The sequence below is a fragment of the Gopherus evgoodei genome, chromosome 2, assembly GCF_007399415.2.
Source record: "Gopherus evgoodei ecotype Sinaloan lineage chromosome 2, rGopEvg1_v1.p, whole genome shotgun sequence".
Classification (NCBI taxonomy): Eukaryota; Metazoa; Chordata; order Testudines; family Testudinidae; genus Gopherus; species Gopherus evgoodei.
This window is the reverse complement of record NC_044323.1, coordinates 84,786,611-84,811,640: the sequence shown is the minus strand read 5'-3', so window position 1 is coordinate 84,811,640 and position 25,030 is coordinate 84,786,611. Positions and strand designations below refer to the sequence as shown.

The 25,030-nt window shown below is 41.9% G+C and overlaps 1 protein-coding gene across 1 annotated transcript in view; it reads left to right on the top strand.

Moving 5' to 3' along the window:
• GLB1 (galactosidase beta 1) overlaps window positions 1-22,756 on the top strand; it is an 82,295-nt gene extending 59,539 nt beyond the window's left edge. The window contains exons 13-16 of the mRNA XM_030551218.1: window positions 465-578; window positions 1,719-1,850; window positions 11,015-11,254; window positions 19,802-22,756. Coding sequence (XP_030407078.1) covers window positions 465-578; window positions 1,719-1,850; window positions 11,015-11,254; window positions 19,802-20,068 — 753 coding nt within the window. The 3' untranslated portion in view covers window positions 20,069-22,756. The remainder of the gene's footprint in view (window positions 1-464; window positions 579-1,718; window positions 1,851-11,014; window positions 11,255-19,801) is intronic.
• Window positions 22,757-25,030: the final 2,274 nt, after the last annotated feature.

Sequence of the window (25,030 nt, the reverse complement as noted above, 5' to 3'; positions counted from 1 at the left end):
CCAGTAGTATAGCAGCTGGTTCTCCTATACTGGCAGTACTGGTGTCAGTTTTTGGTTGTAGGGTGCAGTTTTTTAGCTTGTTACCTAAGCTTCAGTTGCAACGTTTTTTCCAGTTGTCAGTAGTTCACTGAAAATGGATAAATATCAGTGGATTCAGTTCATGACCCTTTACTCTTACTGAGATGCAGAGGAGGAGAAATCTTATCTGAGACCTTTATCTTTAAGGTTATGTAAATATGTGTACGAAACTTTATGAAATTTACGTTGAGTATTGAAGATTGAAATCACTTGACAAGATTTAAACCTGGATATCTGAAACCATTTGTGATTATCGCTCCAGACAGGATATGAAAGTTGAAATTACTCTTCTAATGTGTAGGCAGAAATTCTGGTTAATGGTTTCCATTGTGTGGCCTCAAGTGTAGCCTCAGAATAACTTGGTTCTCTAATTTTTTTTCTTCTAGTATTTTGGGTTTGTGCTGTACAGGACTACTTTCCCCAAAAATTGTAGTGAGCCAACACCACTCTTTTCACCTTTAAATGGAGTCCACGACCGTGCCTATGTCTCCGTAGATGGGGTAAATATTGACCTTACAACTACTGATATCCATGTCTGTCACTTGCTGCCTTTGGGTAGCTCTGATTAATAATTATACTGTGTACTTTGTGACTTTTTTACCCCATGTACACAAATACAGTTTAGTTTATTTAATATGAAACGTAAAGAGAAAAAAAGGGATCATACAGTTGGTACATTCTACACTTTACTAAAGCTTTTAAAATATTCTAATCTGTACACACCGTTTCTGTGGTCAGCTTAAAAGTCTTACCGTTAGTATCAAGACAACTGAAAATTGGTCTAGGGTCTTCATACGAGTAGGAAAAAAAATCTTTAAGCTGGGCTTGCTTACTACTGGTTTGATACAAATCAGAAGTTGACTATATTTGATCAACCCCTGCAGATTGTTTCAATTGATTATTGCAGGAAGCTTGAGTCTACATCTTTGCTTGTAACATTGGGTTATTGACCACAAATAAAAAAAAATTTTTTTTACAGGATGTAGATTCCTCCCCCGCTTTCCTCCTTGAGCTTTGTACAGCACAGCTTTGTTCCTGCTCAGTAAGGAGAAAAGTCAATTTATGGACTGTCAAAGTCTTTATTCCAGCATATTGCATTGATATTTCTTTAATGAACCCTATTTTCTATATAATACATCTAGGATGTATTGTGTAGTAAACAGTACAGTCTCTATTGGCAAAACCAAACTGTTGTTTTGTTTTCTATTCAGAATCTTAAAGTGCTTTTACAAAAGAAAAAAAAAGCATCCAAGCTTAATCTGAGAATGAGTCATATTTTTACCTATAAAGTGTGCAAACCGTTTTCAGTCATTTGAACAGACCTTGACAACTCGTTGAGTTTTTCAGGAATAAAAAGCCTTGCAGAGCTTTGAAATTTCAAAACCAATAGAATTAGTGAACGAAATGTACCACACTTTTGAGGAAACTGATAACTTTCCGTTATTTGAATAACTGAAACGCTACTTAGCTGAATATCTTATTGACCAATTTAAATGATAGTTGTCGGGGTTGACTTGAGCAGGGCAGCAGAGGGATATTTTCCTCGTACAAGCCAGTAAGCCTCAGAAATGAGTAATCCAGTGTAATAGCCTGAGTTTTGTCCTCACGTTATTTTTCTCCTTTTGGTGTTTTGCTTACAGGTTCCTCAGGGAGTCCTTGAAAGAGGCAAATCAAACATGATAAATATAACCGGGAAGGCTGGAGCAAATCTGGATGTGTTGGTAGAAAACATGGGTCGAGTAAACTATGGTAGATACAACAATGACTTTAAGGTAAACGTAGTCACTAATGATTGTACAATGGAACTTGTCAAAGCACACCAGAGATCAGCTTTTCTTTTATTGATAGAAGAAAATCTTAATGCAATAGTAAGAGCAAAGGGTTTGGGAATATGCTGGTGCAACTCTACCTAACTCAAAATACAACTAATACTTTTCTTATGAGTCCTGCTCTCATTGAGGATAAAGTAGCATTAAAAGCAAATGGACACCTTTTAACTTTTGGTGGCTTTATATCACCCACAGGGGTCTCAAGAGGTGTTGAATCTTCTGATGTATCATCTAGGGATGCATGAACCAGTTCAAATGAATTAAAAACAGCTGAAACATCATTTAGAACTCAAGCTCAAATTCAGATTTTATATATAAAATTAGTACTTTTGATTGCCCGTACATGTCCTGGTTCAGTTGCAAGTGCTGCACTTTTAAGCATCACCGGAAGAAGGATACCTCATGCAAATCCTTTATCTTGCCAAATTTCTAGTCCAGGTTTGAGCAGATGAGATAAGGCTTGGTTATAAACTTCAGAACCCCTGGGTGCTTGTCTAAAGCACACTTCTGAATGTAATGCATCATTAGTAATGTCCGAACATTGTATTAACATGAACCAGGGGTGGGGGAAGTGCTATCATATGAATTTTGGTGAGTATCAAGCTTGGTGTTGACCTTTAAACTTCAGCTGCCCCTGCTCCTCCTGAGTCCTCCAGCCCATGCTCACAGGGCTGCATTCCAGCCCGTGCTCGCAGGCCCTTCAGCCCCTAAAACCCCTGCATTCCGGGTGGTCCGGGGTGGGGGGCAGCTCCCCAAATCGTGGCCATGGGGCGGCGCTGCGCAGAGCCACCTGCACACCTCCTGCACCTAGCAGGAGCTGCCCCAGGTAAGTGCTCTGCACCTCCTGCCTGCCCCAGTCTTGATCCTCCTCCCACACCCCCACCCTGAGTGCCCTCCCACATCCTAACTCCCTCCCAGACCCTGCACCCCACTCCGAGCCTCCTCCCACACCCTAACCCTAATCCAGACCTTCGAATCGCTGTATCACAAAATGTTAAACCAAGATATTCAGAAATAATGAAGCATATTCAATCACATTGCTCTCACTAAAAATATTAATAATTTTTTTGTGAGAGCAAAAAGGTTTTTTGTACCGTTAATAAATAAAATACAATAAAAATTTTTAAAATATTGTTTTTCATCTCTTATCCTTTAATTTCTATTTTTTATATGTTTTATAATGTACATAATATATTAGTGTAGTAGTACATGTACATAATTTATACATAAATAAATATACATATATTGGGAGTGCGTGCTCAAAAATTTTTTACTGATGGGGTGCTCGATCAAAGAAGTTTGGAGACTACTGCTTTAGAAGAGCTGCATTGTGTGGAGGCTTGCACGGCTGTTTGGCAGGATTGGGGCCAGTTGCAGTCAGATTAGTGATGCTTTGCTGGCATGAGCATGACTTTTGGAAGAAAAATAATTTCATCTCCAGTCTGCTTCAGGAGTTGACCTCTGGCCATTAAAATGGGGTTTCTGTAGCTCTACTTGGGCATCAGAGAATCCTGACCATTTATATCAAGATCTTGTCTTTTCTGCAGCCCCCGTGGTAAGCTAGGCACCTCACAGTGCTGTTAAGATTTTGGCAGAGGCTTACAGCCCAATTTAGATGTGAGGGCAAAAGCAAACCGCTAGAGAAAGGCTAGAGGAAGAGAAGGTGCCACAGCAATGAGATTACATGGTTACTCAGCAAAGGCATGTGTGCAGAAGGAGGAAGTAGATTTTTTAAATACATGAAAATAAATAAAAATAAAATGTCTTTCTTGACTTGCTTTGGTAGACCGCTCTCTAAATGTGTCTATCCAAAGCACATCTGAGACTTGTCAGTGTACCGCATATAGACGACGTTGCTCATTGTCTTCAGTTATATTATGCAGTGGATATTTTATGGAATCCTGACTAAGAGTTTGATGTTGTCTTCCAGGATGGTGAGATGCAAATTATAATAACCTAGTGTGACAAAGTTCCTCCTCTACCTTGGTGGGTCCTGCGCTTATTGGCGGATTTGCTCGCTTCACAGATTCACCATGTGGGTCAGGAAACAGCCCAGAGACCTTCCCCTCTGGTAGAAACCACAGTTCAGGTCAATTCCTCCTGGGTCTGATCAGGAGTTGGGAGGTTTGGGGGGATCCCGGGCCCGCCCTCTACCTCGGGTTCCATCCCAGGGCCCTGTGGACTACAGCTGTCTAGAGTGCCTGCTGGTACAGCTGCGCGACAGCTACAATTCCCTGGGCTACTTCCCCATGGCCTCCTCCCAACACCTTCTTTATCCTCACCACAGGGCCTTTCTCCTGGTGCCTGATAATGCTTACACTCCTCAGTCTTCCAGCAGTATGTCTTCTCACTCTCAGCTCCTCGCATGCACGCCACAAACTGAAGTGAGTTTCTTTTTAAACTCAGGTGCCCTGTTTAGCTAGCCTGTCCTAATTGATTCTAGCAGTTTCTTAATTGGCTCCAGGTGTCTTAATTATCCTGCCTGTCTTAATTGGTTCTTGCAGGTTCTTGATTACTCTAGTGTAGCCCCTGCTGTGGTCACTCAGGGAGCAGAAAACTGCTCATCCAGTGACCAGTATATTTGCCCTCTCCCAGACTCCTGCACCCCACTAATCTGGGTCTGTCACACTAGATACACAGTGAAAGAATGATCTTGTAATGGTGATAATGCAGAACAAAAGGATTTAAACTAGATTTTTGTTTAACATAAGAACATCAGAATGCCCATACTGGGTCAGACCAGTCATCATCTAGCCCAGCATCCTGTCTTCCAACAGTGGCCAGTGCCAGATGCTTTAGAGGGGATGAACAGAACAGGGCAATTACCGAGTGGTCCAGTCCCAATATCTGGCAGTCAGAGTATGAGGTTGTATTCCTGACTGTTTTGGCTAACAGCTATTGACAGACCTATCTTCCAGGAACTTGCCTAATTCTTTTCTGAACTCAGTTGTACTTTTGATCTTCACAACATCCCCTGGCAATGAGTTGCATAGGCTGACTATGTGTTTTTGTGAAGAAATACTTCCTTATGTTTGTTTTAAACCTGCTGCTTGTTAATTTCATTGGGTGACCCTGGGTTCTTGTGTTATGGGAAGGAGTAAATAACACTTCCGTATTCACTCTATCCACACTAGTCATAATTTTATAGACCTCTAGCATATCCCTCCTTAGCCATCTCTTTTCTAAGCTGAACAGTCCCAGTCTTATTAATCTCTCCTTGTATGGAAGCTGTTCCATACCCTTTATCATTTCTGTTGCCTTTCTCTGTACTTTTCCCAATTCTATACATTTTTTGAGATGTGGTGATCAGAACTACATGTGGTATTCAAGGTGTGGGCATTATGATATTTTCTGTCTTGTCTTATCTATCTTGGTCCTTAACATTCTGTTAGTTTTTTTGACTGGTGCTGCACATTGAGTGGATGTTTTCAGATAACTGTCCACAATAACTCCCAGATCTCTTAGTTGAGTGGTAACAGCTAATATAGACCCCATCATTTTATATGTATAGTTGGGATTGTGTTTTCCAATGTGCATTCGTTTGCATTTATCCACATTGAACTTCACCTCCCATTTTGTTGCCCAGTCACCCAATTGTGTAAGATCCCTTTGTAGCTCTTCCCAGTCAGCTATGGACTTACCTATCTTGCGTCATTTTGTATCATCTGCTAATTTTGCCAGTTCACTATTTACTCCTTTTCCAGATCATTATGAACATGTTGAACAGTTCGGTACTTAGGGGATCCTGCTATTTACCTTTCTCTACTGTGAAAACTGACCATTTATTCCTACCCCTTGTTTCCTTATTTTCAACCAGTTACTGAACCATGAGAGGACCTTGCCTTTTATCCCATGATGGCTTAAGTGCCTTTGGTGAGGGACCTTGTGAAAGGCACTCTGAAAGTCCAAGTACACTTTATCAATAGGATCATCCTTATCCACAGGAGTATTCTAATAGATCGGTAAGGCACAATTTTCCTTTACAAAAGCTGTTGACTCTTCCTTGACATGTCTTCAGGGGAAGGAATAGCTCAGTGGTTTGAGCATTGGCCTGCTAAACCCAGGGTTGTGAGTTCAATCCGTGAGGGGGCCACTTTAGGGATCTGGGGCAAAATCAGTACTTGGTCCTGCTAGTGAAGGCAGTGGGGGCTGGACTCAGTGACTTTTCAGGGTTCCTTTCAGTTCTATGAGATAGGTATATCTCCATATATTATCTAAATGTCTGATAAGTCTGTTCTTTACTATAGTTTCAACCAATTTGCCTGATACTGAAGTAAAACTTACTGGCCTGTAATTGCCAGGATCACCTCCGGAGCCTTTTTAAAAAATCAGCATTACTTTAGTTATCTGCCAATCATATGGTACAGAGGCTGATGTAAGAGAGAGGTTACATAACACAGTTAGTAGTTCTGCAGTTTCATATTTGAGTTCCTTCTGAACTCTTGGATGAATACCATCTTGTCCTGGTGACTTTCTACTGTTTTATTTATCATTTTGTTCCAAAACTTTTTCTATTGACACCTCAGTTTGGGACAGTTCCTCAGATTTGTCACCTAAAAAGAAGGTCTCAGTTGTAGGAATCTCCTTCGCATCCTCTGCAGTGAAGACTGATGCAAAGAATTAATTTAGCTTCTCCTCAATGGCCTTATCCTCCTTGTGTGCTCCTTTAGCACCTCAATTGTCCAGTGGCCCCACTGATTGGGAGGTTTCCTGTTTCCGACGTACTTAAAAAAAAATGTTATTTTTTGAGTCTTTTGCTAGTTGCTCTTCAAATTCTTTTTTGGCCTGTGTAATTATGCTGTTACACTTGACTTGCCAGAGTTTATTCTCCTTTCTATTTTCTTCAGTAGTATTTGACTTCCAACTTTTAAAGGATGCCTTTTTGTCTTTAACTGCTTCTTTTGCGCTGTTATTTAGCTATGGTGGCATTTTTTTGGTTATCTTGCTGTTATTGTTTTTTAATTTGGGGTATACATATAGCTGTGATGGTGTTTTAAAAAAGTTTCCATGCAGCTTGCAGGCATTTCACTTTTGTGACTGTTCCTTTTAATTTCCACTTAACTAGCTTCCTCATTTTTGTGTAGTTCCCCTTTCTGAAGTTAAAAGGTACTGTGGTGAGTTTCTGCGGTATTTTGCTCCCTACAAGGACGTTAAATTTAATGACGTTATGGCCGCTATTACTGAGCAGTTCAGCTATATTCACCTCTTGGACCAGATCCTGTGCTTCACTTAGAACTAAATCAAGAACTGTCTCTCCTCTTGTGGGTTCCAGGACTAGCTGCTCCAAGAAGCAATCATTTATGGTGTCTAGAAATTTGATTTCTGCATCCTGTCCTGAGGTGACATGTTACCCAGTAAATATGAGGATAGCTGAAATCCCCCAATACTACTGTGATTTCTATTGTTATAGCCTCTCTAATCTGTCTGAGTATTTCACAGTCACTGTCACCATCCTGGCCAAGTAGTCCATAGTACATTTATACTGCTTTACTCTTTTATTATTCAAGCATGGACTAGCTATCACAGAGATTCTGTGGTGCTGTTTGATTCATTTCAGATTTTTACAGTATTTGACTCTGTGATTTCTTTCACTTATAGTGCCACTCCCCCAGCGGCATGACCTACTCCATCATTCCTGTATAATGTGTGCCGGGTATTACCACATCCCATTGATTATCCTCGTTTCACCATGTTTCTGTGATGCCTATTATGTCAATATCATTATTTAATACCAGGCTTTCAAGTTCACACATCTTAGTATTTAGACTTTTAGTATTTGTATGCAAGCACTTATAAAATGTATCAGTATTTAGTTGTTTGCCTTCCTATGGTGTAATTGAATGGAACTCCTTTTTGTTTGACTCTTTCTCTTCATCTTCTACTTGTTCTTTGTCAATTTCTATCCTCTCCTCTTTACTAGGACATAGAGAATCCCTGTTAATAGATCCTCCCCTAAAGGATGTCTCTGTCTGAACTGTTGGCTTTCCCCCACCTCTTAGTTTAAAAACTCCTCTGTGACCTTTAAATTTTACATGCAGCAATCTGGTTTCATTTTGATTTAAGTGGAGCCCATCCTTCCTGTACAAGCTCATCCTTTCCCAAAAGGTTCCCCAGTTCCTAATAAACCTAAATCCCTGCTCTGAACACTATCATCTCATTCACGTATTGAGATCATGCATTTCTGCCTGGCTAACTGGGCCTGCATGTCGAACTAGAAGCATTTCAGAGACTGCTATCATGGAGGTCCTGGACTTTAATCTCTTATCTAACAGCCTAAATTTACCTTCCAGGACCTCTTTCCTAGCTTTCCGGATGTCATTGGTACCTACATGTACCACAGCCATCAGCTCTTCCCCAGCACTGCACGTAAGTCTGTCTAGATGTCTTGAGAGATCTGCAACCTTTGCATCCAGCAACCAATTCTCCCAAATCATCACATACCCAACTATCTATATTTCTGATAATTGAATCCCCTTTTTACTATTACCTCTCTGTTCCTAGGAACAGGAGTCCCCTCTACCGAAGGGTTATCCTTAGTACAAGAGGATACCATGATGTCATATGGAAGGAGTGTCCTAACTGTAGGATCATTTCCCTCCACTCCAGCTTGATATTGTTCTTCCTCAAGGCTTTCATCCTCCTCAACGGCATGGAGAATGTCACACTGTGGGCGGGACCACTCCACTGGGTCCTGGAAAGTCTCGTGTATGTACCTCTTTGTCTCCTTTAGCCCCTCCAGTTCAGCCACTTTGGTTTCAAGAGCCCTCTAAAGGAGTTTAGATACCTACGGTGCTTATGGTTGTGAGATACGTTTTGGAAGTTTGTGTGGTTTAGGGGTGTAGTGCTGGAGTCTGTTAGCTAGTCCAATCTCACTAACCTTTGTAAAACTCTAATTAGGAGAAAGGAAGCAGTACCTCAGTGCCAGGCTTTCACCAGCTTAGCGCATGCCAAAGTACAATTTTACTTGTCCTGTCTTGAGTTTTAGAAGTTGCTAATTAGATTGAGCTAACAATACACCTTTAAATCCTAGCCTGGGCAAAATGTGTGCATGTATGTGTCTGTGGTGCTTGTGGAAGCTGGTGGACTAAGTCCTGCAGACTGAAGTCCTTTCTTTATTTACTGAACAGGTGTTGCATGGGCAACAGTAGAACCAGTTCCATCTGTGCTGCCCTGCCAGTGTGCGTCACCCTTTATCTGATGGGTGTGAGACTCACTTAGCCCACGACTGCCAAGAAGGATAACAAGTGTGCTGATAGTCTGGGGGATGTGTACCCCTTTTTTACTGGGAACTAGATTAAGATAACAAAATGAGTTTAGAAGATGAATTATGGAGGAGCCAGTTGTGCTTCCATAGATTATGGTTGAGTTGAGCTTTTAACGAAAATCTGGGATTCAGCATTTAAATATTAGCAATGAAATCAGGTTCAGTAGGCATGTATGGTATGAAAAGAAACCCATCTGTGCACCAGAGGCTGCAAAGAAGTGACATCTTTGCACAGAGAAGAGATTAGGATTTTCCAGATACCTGTGGAAAATGTGTAATACTCTTTCTTGCAGAAGGGACTCTCTCTGCTCTGGTAAGCAAGGGTTTAGGGGCAATCATACAATATCAGTTGAGGAAACTAAGAGAAATTAACTATCTAGTCTTTTTTTAAAGTACCTTTGTCCTCAAAGCTAAACTTGAAGGAGTTGTGCCACAAACCTTGCAAAAAGGCTTACATTTTTAAAGCAAATAAGGTAGCTTTTGTGTTTCCTGTTTTGGTTAAGGTTTAACAATGTGAAATGGAATTAAGTATTTAGATTTTGGGAAAGTAGTTCAAAGTAGCTGTTGTTTTGCATTTGCAGATCTGTCTTTTGTTGCTGAAGGAAACAAAAGAAGGAAGCAGATCTAGTGTGGTTGTAGGTGCTTCCTATATCTTTTTCTGTATGTTACCTGGAAAACTCGCTTCTGTATTTTAATGAATATTAGAAAGACGCTGATAAAGACAAAAGACAAAGTATCCATTAGGAACTGTGGGTTCTTAGCACCATTTGAAAGTCAGACTACTCCTTATCTAAGTACCTAAACATGGATATAGGGAAGCAAGTTCAGAAAACCTGGCCAAAGATATACTTATGACGTGAATTCAGACTGTTTATTAGAGTAAGGACCTGTCTACGTGGGAAAGCTTTACCAGTATAATCCCCTGTGTGGACACACTTATTCCGGTGTAAGAGAGGCTTTTTTTCAGTTTAGTTTATGTTGCTTGGGAAGGGGTTTAAACTATGCTGAAAGACCATTCTTATGCTGGAATAAATGTGTCTAAGTTAGGAGTTATACTGGTCTCACTATATCCATTTAAATTCAACCCTGAGACTGTGTTTGCATGGGAAGGCTTTATTGGTGTGACCTAAGTATAAAATACTGTAATAGAAATTGTTGTAACAACTTTTGTGGGTAGGGGAGGATTTGATTTCTGTAAGCAAGCCTCTGAATCTGCCTCTGATGTATGAAATATGTCCTCACTTAGGTCCTACTTCAGCATGATACTTAATAGCATTCTTCAAATTAAGCACATTAGTCTCATTAAGGTTACACGGACTATTATACTGAAAGTTAAGCACGTGCGTAAGTGCTTTGCTGGCTCAGGGTGAGCCTTGAAGCCCTGACTTTGTGATGCTGCGTATGAGCTCCAGTAGTTCTGTAGGAACGAAATAATGCTGTCTCTACTACTATGTACAGTGTTGCCAACTCTTGTGATTTCCTTAAGGCGCCCATTCCTGGAATCTCATGATTGTGAAAATTGCAGCTTGATTTTAACGCTAAGTTTTCTAGCCTCCATGGTGGCAGAAAAAGCTTGAAAATATGACCCAAATGTATCCTAAAGGCTCAAAACCCAGAAGGCAAATAAAAATGATCAGTTTTTTGGTTTGGTTTTTGCTTTTTTAAAGATGATCTTAATTTTGGGGGACCAGACGCATGTTTTGAGGTTGGCAATACTGGTGACTACTGTAGTTCAGCCAAGATTTTATTTCTCTTAACTGTTCTGTACTCAGGACAGTTGGAGATAAATAACTGTAATGAGATGAGATTATTGATTTTGTTAACACCTTTAATTTCTTTGCAGGGTCTAGTGTCAAATTTATCTCTTGGCCAAGTTACACTCATTGACTGGGAGATCTACCCACTAGACATAGACGGTGTGGTGGGCCATGGCCTAAACAGCAAAGGAGGTGAATCAAAAACCTCTGGTGGTAATCCCTCAAGATATGCAGCTCCTGCTTTTTACACTGGCAGATTTTCTATTCCCAGTGGAATCCCTGATTTACCCCAAGACACCTATATCAAGTTTCCTGGCTGGACAAAGGTAGGTTTCTTTTTCTAAGATGTTTACCAAAAAACCTGAATCTGACTCTAAAGTCACCTTAAAATTGCTATTAAAGGTCAAGAACAGCCCGCTAAGAGGAGTGGAAGACTAGGTAACAACGGTGTGGTAGTTTTGAAGGGTCACACACATATATCAGATGATATTCAGAGCTGTTGAGATCTTATAAGTGATTAGTCTGTGAATCATACATTTTAACAATCTTGAATAAATCTGGGGGTAGCAAACTAAGATGAGAGAAGCTCGTATTAAGTAGTCATTCAGTGACGTTGGCTAGGCAAATGATGTGCCACGTAAGTATGCAGCTATTATATAGTGAGTAGGACACAAAGATATGTGTGGTCAAGCATATTTAGAATACAGCATTCGGTTTTGGTCTTTTTTTCTTGAGGGGATGGAGAGAGAGCTGCCCTCTGCAGCAGGGAAGTGAATACAGGCATTTTAAAGGCTGCTTATTCTGGAGAAAGTGAGGTACTGGAAGTTGGTCTCTTGGGCAAGAGTAGAGTCAAGCTGGCTGAACAGAAGTAACAAAGGACATAATTGCTGAAGTGGCGCTAGAAAAACTCTTCATGCCTAGGAGCAGAGAAAATTAGCCAGTGTCTTTGCATTAGATTGTATGAGATTTTAGCTTTTTTAGCTTTAAAAAAAAAATTGCTCATTAACAAAGCACACAATTCTGACAGAGTCAGAAGATGAGACTTGTTAGCTCGGAGGAAGGATCCCAACAGGAACAGTCATGACCTAATTTGTAACACGGTTGCCTAAATGATTCTAAAACCTGTTGCCCCACCCTCACTACCCACAAAAAAAATCCTGTTGGAATGCAAAAATCCCTAATCATGTCTCACAACTGGACATTGGCATAGCTTCCAGTTCTGAGCCACATTGCTCCCCCTTACATCAGGTTGGCGATTGCAGCTAGCAAGCTGCTTGATAAGATACATACCGATCCAAGCTTTCCCTTGTTCAGTGACCTCTGTAGCCCACCAGCTGCACATCATTCATCACAGCACCCAACTGTGATCGAGGCTGCCACACCAGGATGTGACAGTGGAGTCCCTGTGGTGGGAAGACTGGTGCTTAACATCAGCCACCAATCAGTTCCTCATCACAGACCCTACTGCTTGCCCACCCAGCTTCAACCTGCCTCATCGCCAGGCTCTTCTTAACTGATTCTGGATTGGGCAAGACCTCTGTGCAACCAACCAGCTCCATTGGGGTCTTCGAGACAGTCCAAGCTACGGTGCAGGTTGAACAATGATACCCTTTGTCGAGGAGTGCCTACTAACCAAATTCAGTGGTGGGCTCCGAGAGCTCCACTTGGCCACTAAGAATGCTAATGCTTGGCGAGGCGAGTACACAAATGCTAAATAAATAAACCTGAGTGGGTGGGATTTCCAGCAGCTCTCACTGTTGGCTTCTCTGCTTCCATTGAAGCCCATAGTGGAATTTACATTGTCTTCAGGGGGTGCTAGAGGCCAGTGCTAAGTGCTTATTGAAATTGCACCCATAGCATAGCTGGGCCCTTTCTGTGGTGATTACAAGCCCCAATTTCTATGTGGATTTAGAACTCCATTTTAAATCCCCATCTAGCTGAAAATGCATATGAGCTGGTGGCATGCAGCAGTTATTGATCTTCTCAAGGAAATCACTTGGATTGGTTTAGCATCCTCCCCCAACAATTATTTCCCCCACCCCAGTTCAATTTTATGTCTCCCTCCCTCACTGAGCAGGCTCCTCACTTTAAAAATGGACTCTTCAGATGGTCCGGCTTTGTCTGTACCTGGGAACAGCAGTTCAGTGATCCCAGGACGCATGCATGGCCCAGTGTGCTAGCTCCAAGAGTTGGCCCTTCCTGGCCTGAACAGTTGATTTGGGTTGTTTTGTACCGATTTGTTGGATGTGATATTTAGACTATCGAAGTAGCTGCATCAGACCCAACTCCCTAATATGGATGCAGCTGTAGCTGTATAAAGATGCCTTATACCAGTACAGCTGATACCCCTTCCCTTATGGGAATAAGCTGTACTGGTACTTTATATCACTATAGCTGCATCCACGCTAGCGGGGTTGTACCACCTTAGAGGTCTGCCCAGGCCTAATTTTCAAGCCTGACCCGGACTTGTACCTGACCCAAGCACAGCAAAGCCAAACCTGATCCAAAAGCCCCAACCCAACCCAACACTCACTCCATCCCTCTCCGAACCTGTGCCAGTACTGTCATGTAGGCTTGGGGTCATCCTGGTGCCAGCCACCTCTAGCCCTTAGGGCTGGCCCAGGAGCAGCTGCATGGCCTGCTCCTGCCGGCTGCCACCTGGCTGTGAGGCATGTGCTCCGGAGTGAGGGTGACGAGTAGTTGCAGCACCTCTTACCTGTCAGCACACAGAGCAGTGAGGTGGCAGTGGTTTCAGGAGCAGGGCATGCAGCTGCCACTGTGCCAATCCCACAGGCAGGAGGAAGTGATCAGCGCTGACCTGAGCCTGAGAGTGTGGGCTGGTTTCCAGCCCAACCCGAACCCCACATTTGTAGTCGGGTCCTGTTGGGTTTGGGTCAGGTTGCGAGGCTCTGTGCCACTTTACCTATATTGGTGTAATTAAAGCAGTACAATTTTGTGTGTAGTCAAGCCCAGAATTTCTCCCTAGCTGAAGGGAATGAGCCCTCGGGATGGCAGTCAAGTGTCCATCCAAAGTACATAGGGAGCGCCAGTAGCCCACTTTGAGAGTGGAGGTGGGATGAAAGCATGTGCAGTGTGAAGGTTCATCCTAGTTCCAAGGCAGAGGGTCTGGGGAGTGAGGCTGCTGGGAGCAGAAGGCTGCTGGGAGAAGACCCAGCTGAGAGACCCTGGGAAGGGGGTTTATATACAGGGGAAGCTGGAGGAAGGCTTATGGAGGAGTATGGCCTGGGGAAAACTGAAGTACAAGGCTAGAGCTTGAGTGACTAAGGACAAATAGCCCAATTATAATATGGAACCTATAGTAGACTGTGGGCATTGACCCCTTCTATGCTATTACTGTGGGATGTGGGAAGATTAATTAGAGGCAGGAAACTGAGCTGGTGGAAGGGCTGAAGATTGCCTAAGACCCTCGGAGGGAACTGCTGTGACTTGGAAGAACGTAGGGCAGAAGACTGTGTGTTGCCACTGGACTTTATTTTTGACGCTCCGGAAGTGGTGAACTCTGACTTAGCCAGAGAGCTAAGTCACTGCAATTCTGCAGTGCAGTAAAGACTCCTGCATGCAAGCGCTGCAGCAGCCTACAAGCCTGTGAGTGACTGAGGGGAAACTTGAGCAGTGTTGATGCCTAATGCTGAACTGGATAAGCCTGAGCTATCTTGGGATTCAGCCATAGCAACCTGTGTAGCTGCACTAGCACAAGCCCCAATTGTAGTCAAGAAAAGCAGTGATTTGCATAAATTGAGGGTTACACAGGCAACCGGTGCCAGTCATGGCTTTACGTGGCAACACTTGGGGTTTGCACGGATGCAGGTACACCAATTGCTGATTTGGAGCTAATCTTGCACCTAGAGAAGAACAAAAATAGGGTGATATTTGTTTTTCAAAGACGGAAGCAGAATGACCACAATGATGTGTCTTTATAAAAGAAAATGTGGATCTTGATTTTTCACTCTTCAAAGTTCAGGCCATTCACAGGTTCCAGATCTTCTGTTAACCTACAAATTAAAACACAGACCAATTGCCAAATTCTGATTTGAATTCCAAAACCTACTAACTCTCAAATTTTGGATGAACTTAGATCCAGGGTTTTTGTTTGGAACAGAGCCATTAAAAGTGCCAACACCTAATGCTTCTTAGGTAGTTTCCACAACCTTTCTGTATTTGCCATGAATGACGTTAATGTGATTTGAGAGATTCCTGCAAATTCAGTGGAATTTGTATCATGGCCAGAGATTCCACCCACCCACCTTTTACAGTGTCATGGTACTACATATGCATAACCATGAATGTGTTCATGAAGGACTGAAAGGGTTTTTCTGACATTTTTATCAATTCCACAGGAGCCTTCAAAATAATACAGTATTGGCAGAAGTTGAAAATAGTTTTGTGCTATGAAATTGTTGCATACTTCATAGCCATTATTGGGCAATCTTAGTTTGAATGAGTAACATTTTGAAACTTCCTTGAAAACAAGTAACAATCGTTCATCATGAGTGAGATTTTAAAATGGCTATGAAAAATAAGACAAAATAAAAGTACCTCCCTCCAAATGAGTGATAGGTGCAACTCTGCGCTATATCCGCATACTGTGCATGGTCAGTCGTCATTACACTGGAGGGGTTTTTTCATACAGTACTCTTGAACATTTGGTTTTTTGTTTTTTTTTAATATGTAAGACTAACATTAAGAATGGATTGCAGTAACCATATTAGTGGCCAAAAGAGTTATTTTGAGAAAATGGTGCTCTGTAATTCCTCAGTCATACCCAGACTGGCTTAGTGGTTCTCTATTACTGCATTAATGGAAGAAATGACTTTATCTAATAGAAATTCTTGGAAAAAATTTGAGGCTGTCTGGTTACTCATGAAACTATTGCATATTTTTTGCAGTTTAGTATATATTAGTCCACAGTACTCATAGGTTATGTTCTCACTTATTTATCTATTTAGTCACTTGAATAATTGATGCCCTGCATGATCTCTACAGGTTTTTTGTTTTGTTTTTTTCCAGATTTTAGAAATAATGAATGTTGTATTTTGTTCTTTATATGCTATTTCTATCTTCTGCTTGTATTTATATATGTTTTGTTTCATTATGTTTTAATATTTTATATAAAAACAACAAAGATAACGTTTTGAAAAAAGTCTGACTGTTAATCTAACATCTGTCAGTGGTATTGAATTTACTCCTAAAAAATTGCATAGGTTTTAATTGACCAAGTGCAAAGTTAAGTTGTTTCTGTGTTGTAGCATATCAGGGGAGGGATAGCTCAGTGGTTTGAGCATTGGCCTGCTAAACCCAAGGCTGTGAGTTCAATCCTTGAGGGGGCGATTTGGGGATTGGTCCTGCTTTGAGCAGGGGGTTGGACTAGATGATCTCCTGAGGTCCCTTCCAACCCTAATAATCTGTGATTCTATGATTCTAAGTGTGCTGTACCTTTTAAAAAATATACACAGTGGTTTAGAGACTCCTGTCTGTTGCAGAACTTAATGGTATGGTTTAAAAAGGGTTTTCAGAGTTGAGATAGTTATTCACAACTCAGCAGAAGTTTCTAGTTCAATATCTAGTCATATAAAGGAAGTTTTCTGTTTCTAATTGCTGGTTCTTCTGTTTTTATTTTGTATAATGTTATTTAGTCTATATGGATGTTATAAATTAGTAGATTTGGGAGCATATATGGACATATGATTTCATAACCATGCTGCATATGTGATCTGTAAACTTACGAACAGTTCCTTGCAAATTAACCTTTGAGCTCGTGTTTTCCAAGAAATTGTATGAAGTAAACTGTCAGACTTAAAGACCAGAAGGGACCATTATGATCATTTCATCTGACCTTCTGTAAAGGTCTTAGAATTTCCCCCACTAAGTCCTGCACCAACCCACAAGTTCTCAGTGAGCTAGAGTATATTTTACATTACCGTAATAAATTCATCTTGTGTGTGGGACAGTAACTTACAGCAATTCTAATGCCATTTTTCACCCTAAAAGAACACAGAAGCAAAGTACTGAGGCAGAATATTTTCTTTTCCCCTACGTACCACAAAAACAAGCCACAGAAAGAGATTAATTTGATTAAAAAAGTGTTTGGGGTTGAAGTTTAACAACACGTTGGCAGAGCAGAGCAAGATAGGATCTTGGGCCACAGAGGCAAATGGAAAGTTGAACTCACCTTCATTTGCGAATTTACCATCTTTTTGAGAAAAACTATGAATTTGACATAAATTGATTTATAAAGATTTGAAATAAATTTACAGAAACAACTGCAATATAACCATTTTCTTTTTAATACTCTACTAATGATCTGTGTTTGGGAGACTTTGCTACATTTTCCTCACCTTTCAGTTTTAATTGCAATTTGACATACCCTAAGTTTTTCGGAAGCCACAACAATACTGTTAAAGTCCTACCTTCCCAGTGCCTTATAGAAACCCTTTTATTTATTCAACATTCTGCCTTTGTGCCATGCATCTCATAGTTTTTCCCCCTAGTCTTAACTGCTAAGGATATTTTATATAGAGAAAAATTGATGCTTTAATTCACCTGCTCCTGTTGAATTCTCATCCATTGAAGTCCCAGTGTTCTGAGCCTGTAGCTGACTAACACAGAAAAAGCGTTCGTGAGAGATTGGAGCTGTGTGGCGTGTTAAACCTCAAAAACACGTGGAACTTTCTTTTTTGTTATGAACTCAAAACAGCCCAGTTCAGTTAAAATGTTCATGAACCGAGGTTCAGTTATGAGTGAATGTGGGTCCGTTTACAATTCCACTGAAATGGTATGAACTGTCACAGTTTAAAGATGACTAAGATGATTTTTCTAAAAATAATGAGCTTGGGGGTATTTTTTGCTGCTTTATGATGCATTTAAAAGATGCAAGTTTTTGAAAGGCTTTCTTAAGCTTGTTTTTTTACATTACAAACACCAACAATGTCAAGTCATCCCTCTTTTTGCAACAGTGCTTCTTGGATGTCTCAGATGCTATGTGTGAGATCTCGCATTACCAGACGTGGTCTGGATCTTTAAACTTCAACAAGAGTATTATTTTTTTCTCCTAAGTCTTGGTGGTCACTAGAACCTGACTTTAACCAAACAACAACAAAACCCACCGAAAACAGAGTTTAACAGTCTAGTTAGACTGTCCCTTTTTCTTCTCAGTTGCTCACGTTTCTCTTTCGTGATGTTATTTATCAAGTTCTCATGTTGCCGTAGAGACTTTGAGAGTCGGAAACATCTGAATTTCTGATATCCAAAACAAGCTGCAAATAAATTACCTTTTTTGCACAAAAGCTCTCAGACCTTTGTTCAGTGCACTTTTTCAACAAGTCCCCCCACTACCTTTACCAGTTATCTTTAAGCAAATATAATTTTTTTTCAGGTTTTTTTAACCTGAAACTTAAAGCAAAATTCAGAGGTGGAAATTATGTAGCTCCCTCTTGAAATAAAACCAAAGGAAGGTTTGCCAAAAGCTCCTGAAAACTAAAATATTGAGCTTCACAGAGCTCTGCAGAAAATGGCTTCAGGTGAGACACAAACTCAACATCCAGAAATTCTGTTGCTCCCAAATGTCTCCAGTACTTGCCAAGGGTCACTTTTTCAAGCTTCCCAAGTAGTATTGACGGGTCTGGGGCCATGTCTACATCTAAAATTTTGCAGCGCTGGTAGTTACAGCTGTATTAGTACAGCTGTATAGGGCCAGCGCTGCAGAGTGGCCACACTTACAGCAACCAGCGCTGCAAGTGGTGTTAGATGTGGCGACACTGCAGCGCTGTTGGGCGGCTTCAAGGGGGGGTTCGGGGAACGGGAGAGCAAACCGGGAAAGGAGACCAGCTTCGCCGCGGTTTGCTCTCGCGTTCCTGGAGCCACCCTGCAAACCGCAGGGAAGGAGACCTGCTTGCTCGGGGAACGGGAGAGCAAACCGCGGCGAAGCTGGTCTCCTTTCCCGGTTTGCTCTCGCGTTCCCGGAGCCACCCAGCAAACCGCAGGGAAGGAGACCTGCTTGCTCGGGGCTCTGGGAACTAGAGAGCAAACCGGAAAAGGAGACCCGCTTCGCCGCGGTTTGCTCTCGCGTTCCCGGAGCCACCCTGCAAACCGCAGGGAAGGAGACCTGCTTGCTCGGGGAACGGGAGAGCAAACCGCGGCGAAGCTGGTCTCCTTTCCCGGTTTGCTCTCGCGTTCCCGAACCCCCCTGCAAACCGCAGGGAAGGAGACCTGCTTGCTCGGGGTTCCGGGAACGCGAGAGCAAGCTGGGGAAGGAGACCAGCTTGATTACCAGAGGCTTCCTCCTTCCACGGAGGTCAAGAAAAGCGCTGGTAAGTGTTTACATTGGATTACCAGCGCTGGATCACCAGCGCTGGATCCTCTACACCCGAGACAAAACGGGAGTACGGCCAGCGCTGCAAACAGGGAGTTGCAGCGCTGGTGATGCCCTGCAGATGTGTACACCTTCAAAGTTGCAGCGCTGTAACTCCCTCACCAGCGCTGCAACTTTCTGATGTAGACAAGCCCTGGGACACGGTAGTTCTCTGTCTCCTTGGTGTTTTATGGATACTGCTAATTTATTTTCTTGGTGTGCAAGTCTTCATTTTTTAGTAAAGGTATATTTTCTTTGAACATCTCGTTTTTAAATGTTGACACCGTTTTTAATTAATCAAGGAACTGATTGTTTTTCCTGTTTTTAAAGTATGTTTTAATCAGGATTTAAATCCCAGCATATTTTAGACTGATGAAAATATAGTGTTTCATTGTATGAAAAATGAAGGCTCAATTCCTGTCCTCAGGATGGTAGAGGTTAAATAAGCTATGAATTTAATAATTTTTATTTTACGTATTTTTTTTGTTTGTTTCTCTTTTGTCAGGGACAAATTTGGATCAATGGTTTTAACCTCGGTCGTTACTGGCCAGTCCGTGGTCCTCAAGTGACCCTATTTGTTCCAAGCAACATCCTCGTTTCATCGTCACCGAACAATATCACAGTGTTGGAGCTGGAGCAGTCTCCTTGTGGCATTCAGAAATGTGCCATAGAATTTGTAGACAAACCTGATATCAATGCAACACTGCAGTATGAAAGCAACACCCGGAAGCTGTTCACTAAAGATTTATGGCTGGACCCTCTGATTATTTAGGAATGTGTCCCGTTACCTTCTCCTGTTTTTCTACACCACGCCCTCAAATCCTACATTCTTCGCAGGGAAAATCAGTATTAAAAATCAATAAGTGTGTTTAACTGTGGAAATTTTTTCAAGCACTGAAAGCATAGCTGTTTTCTAACAGGAGATACTAAATACAGGGTCTCCTTTAAAAGTGAACATTCAAGCCTTAGAGTAAGTTGTTGTGCACAAGACTTGACTTAGATGGAAGATAATATTTAACATCAAAGTCTTAGTAAACAGATAGCTTTGGGAACTGTGGCTGCATTTTAAACTAGTCATTTTACCGTCTCTTGTGAACATAGAGAAATTTACCTTGCTAAGAACTGAGTGGCCCCACTCCCATGCTTATAAACATTTAATGTCCACAAGCAAGTATCCAAAGGGTTTGTGTATTCCAAGTACCATTTAGATTTGACTTGTTTTCCTCCAGGCTTAAATGCCTGGCTAGTGTGGCTACTGTTTCAGCCTGCAGTAGCTTACTGCCAGCATGGTCAGTCCTCTGTGTCCCCACCGCCCCCCCCCCCCGAAACCTTCCCAGTGACCTTTAGAATTCTCCCAGAATCTGCTGCTTCTGGGACCTGTGATGGAAATTGTGGGGTAGGTACCTAAAGTGCATTGCAAGTGAAATGATGAAACAGCACTGATGTGGATGTTAGAGAGTGGCTTCTGGTCGCAGATCTGCCTCAATTTCTCCTTGGGCTAACTCACTGACTCTCCTCCAGCACTGGCATGATTTAGCTATTTGGCTAAGTAACAAAGTCAACTCCTTTTGGAATTAACAAAACAAATCCTCAAGCAGGGTTTTTGAACCAGTTACAATCTTGCCTGACTTTAGCATTCAAAAATCATGATATTGGTGTAATCATGAGACTTTAAGAAAAAACAACTTTTTTTCCCCCATTTTGGCTCCTCGTATTTGAGTCTTTGAGGTATACTTAGTCACATTCTCAAGCTTTTCTCTGCAACCATGGGGGGTAGATATGTTTCAATGAAACCTGAGCCTCATATAATAGTCTCCAGGAGCGGAGGCTCTTAGAAAAATACCCAATAACACAAGAGTTGTGATAAAATCATAAAAGTTGGGGCTCTCTGGGGCTCAGTAGTCCCCTCCCTGGACCTCGTAGTTCCTTCCACAAGGATATCCACTTGCCCTCCTCCTGGAGGCACTGCGGAGTTGAAGAGGAATTTCCACACCACCTCCAGTTGGTGTCATAGGAGAACCCACGTGTTCTCTACTCTGAGTTCTAGTTACGTGACTGTACAAGTAGAGAAAGTCCATTTACACACCTTGCTTCATCTCCCTGGGCCTGTCTCTCTACATCTTTCCTACTGTCCTTTCCTGGATTTTCTGTCACTATCTCTCTCTTTCTAGGTCTCCGCCTTGGCCCACTAGGATTGGTGACCCCTTCCCAGGTTCTCTCCTAAAGCCTGGTCTCTGCAGGTCTCAGCTGGTTTATCAGTCAGCTTTTTGCAGTTTTTTCTAGCTTGGCTTCAGCCTCTAGACAGCCTTTTCCTGCTCCTGTCTCTACCCAGGACTGCCCCATACTGTCAACCCCAGATTGTTTCTTATGCAGTTCTAGTTGGTCACCTGACCCACTTCCTTCCCCCCAGCCACATGACCTTCCCGATCCCTGAGGTAGTGACGCCTGCTTTTAAAGAGGCTACTTGACTCTGGTACAGTGGACATTAGGAGCTCGTTGGCAAATTATGACCTTTTTCTTGTGAGAAAAATTGACAAAAACAAAATTAATGTTTCTTTGTACACCCCCAAACTGTGGTTTGGTTTTTTTGTTTTTTTTTGTTTTTTTTAACATAAACCTGAAAACATTGACAAAAGCAGGGAGAAAATCCACATAGTCAAAAAGACATTTTCTTTCCAAAAAACGTTTAGACAGAACATTTTAAAGTGGTTTTAGTGGGCATGAAGCAAAACTGCAATGGTTCAGAACACAAGTAAGCATGGCTAGTGTGAACTCAATAAACTGTTTATGCTTAAACTGGTGCAAACTGGTCAGTAAAAATAGGTTCAGTTTTCCAGGGCGTGCATAACCTACGGGCCTGTTTCTGGTATCATTTATGCTGGTTTCATGTCCGTGTAACACTGCTGACTTTAAGGGAGTTTGCTTCTAACTTACAATAGTGCAAGTGAGATCAGATCAGTTTGTCATTGCTGTCCAGGTGGAACAGCCATGGAGCTGTGATGAGACACATTGTCATGATGAACTCAACTACTGAGTGCAAATTTTAAAGAAATTTAAAAATCAGCCTTAAACGTGATCATGTTTTCTAAAATGGGCTGGAAGATTCCCGTTTTCTGTTGTCTAATGCCATAGAAGATGAAGATTTTCCGTCCAATAGTTTTCACTCTTACTTTGGGAACATATTATAAATCACTTAGTGGTGTCTTCCATTCTGTTCCAGTTAATTACTAATCATGATGTAAGTGCCTGATTTTTGTTTGCAACCATGCAGAATCTTCTCTTGTTGCTGTCAGTGAAAGCTGGCTTTCTATATCAGTCTCTTTCTCTACTTACTGCTCCTCTTTGGTGTTAATTCAGTCTTGCAAACTCTGTATGAAAGGAGGAGCCTTAAAGAACAAAGGGTTGAGATAGGGACATAAAAATGTTTTAATAAACTATCAACTTGCTTCCTTTGAATTTATTGAAAGTGAGTAAAGCCTTTTTCTTTAAAGAGGAGTCTTCCCTCAACTGTAGGCATGCTGAGAGCAAAGAGAAAGCGGAAAGAAGATGAGGACATGATGACTTGTGTAATTTGCCCAGTTTATGAATTCTAGTTGATCTGATGAAATTACTGTATCATTGAATCCCTCAGTGTATATGGAGTCAGCCATATGGTGTTGGACTGTGTCACATATTCCCTGGATCAGAGACAATGGAGAGTTGTTAAACCTTGAGGAGATGATCACATAGGTAAATCCAGTATTCTCCAACCTCACTGCATGGGGACTAGGGTTTGGAACAGTGGGATTTTCCCACAAGCAGAACAAAGAGATCAGGTGTTAACACTGGATCTTAAAAAAAAACAAACCAGAAATTAAGGGTATGTCTACACAGCAAAAAAAAAAAAAAAAAACCCATGCAGCAAGTCTCAGGGCCCAGGTCAGTGGTCTTGGGCTCCTGCTGCAGGGCTAAATATAGCAGTGTAGCCATTCAGGCTTGGGCTAGAGCCTGGGCTGAAAAACCTGATGAGGAAAGTCAGTTGACCCAGGCTCTGAGACATGCTACAGTGGTAGGGTCTTTTGCTATGTAGAAGTACCCTGAGACACTTGGGCGGAGAGACTCACAGAGATAAGGAAGCTTGGGCAGGAGCAGAAGGGCATGCTTTCATGGCAGAAAGGTCCTCCTGAACTGCAGGACCATCCGAGGAAGAGGGAACCTGACTGCAGCAGAGAAGGGCTCCATGATTGAGAGAAGAAGCCATGTGCAGGAGGAGGGATCTTGGATTCCTTAGAGGACTTCGACCTTAAACCAAAGAATGCTCAAGTGGTGAGGAAACTGAGACAGGGAAATGCATATAGCTGTACGGTTTTGTCTAGGTTTGTCTATTTCTTGCACTAGCTAAAGTAAAGAGCAATTGGATTTTGGAAGCCTTACAAAGCGTGTGTGTCTGTCTGCTTCCACTATCACGTGTCCTGGAAGAGGTGGAGTGTAAATGCAGAGTATCCACAAGGTTGCAACTCTAGGAAATGGTGTGCTTACACTATTGGGGAATCGGGGGGTCAGCCGTGGTCCTGGAGACCTAAGGCAACTGGGTTGCAGTTTCCTGGTTCTTTGAAGGGGTAATAGAGAGTCTGGTCCTCAGAATCATGCCAGAGAGACCAAGAAAAGATACAGTGCTATAGCCTACTCAGTCAAAGGGAAGCTTAGGAGCACCCAGGCACAGCAGCCTGGTGAATGTTCAGCTGGGAGAACTCTATCAGAGCTGTGACAGGACACTTGGAGTAGTGTGGGAGGAACTAGATTTAGTATATCTAAATATAAGGTGCTCAAGGAACATTTTTGATTAATAGCTGCATTGATAAGATTGGTCTAAAGTAAACCAGGACAATCAGATTGGACTGTGGAGGTCCAGGAATTGTCGCAATGTCTGGAGTGGCTAACTCAGGAGAAATGCAACTATACACCCTCTCTCCTAGTGGTGATGGCTACTGGTTTCAGTTACTGTCTTTTTTCTAGTCGATGGCTCTGTGCTCCTGTCCCTGCCCAGAGATGCATGTGAAGAGAGAGCAGAAACGGAGTGATGCCTCTCCTAGTAAAGGTCCTTCAGTCCTCAGTGTTCTGGTTTTGTAACAGTTTTTTTCCCTTCACTAGCAGTTGACCTTCCTACAGATACTCTGGCCATTGTTGCTTTCAAAGTTCAGAAGGCTCCAGATAAGATGGGCTGGATAGAGAGCCCCTAAAGTTAACATATTAAGTGGCTAACCCCTTTGTTATGTGCAGTCCTTCATATGCAAAATCCAATGGTTTAGGGACTGTTTTACGTGTTGGCCCCTGGAGTATTTAATATTTGGGTGTTTTTCCTGGCACCTGTGTCTATACAGCTCTTGGAACACGTACTCTGAGTTAAATAAATGGTTAAGTGTTATTAATACATCAGAGCCACATTTTGAGCCTACGGAATGGAACAGAATGAGTTTCACACCGGTTGTGGGTTTTGTGGGTGCAAGCATTCACAGAATTGCACTTCTATTTAAATACATTTTTTATAGCGATTCAGCGCTTTAACTATATGGCAGCCATATGGCAAATCATTCCCAGCCATGAAAGGAAATATGTGCTGGGACATAAATGTTGGGAGGTTAACGGTGAAAAAATCAAACTTGTAGTGCTTGTAACAGTTGCCACTGGAGATACTGTTAAATCTCTCAGATCATTTGGCTTCCTTTTCTACTCCATGAGTGAAGCATAATATAAT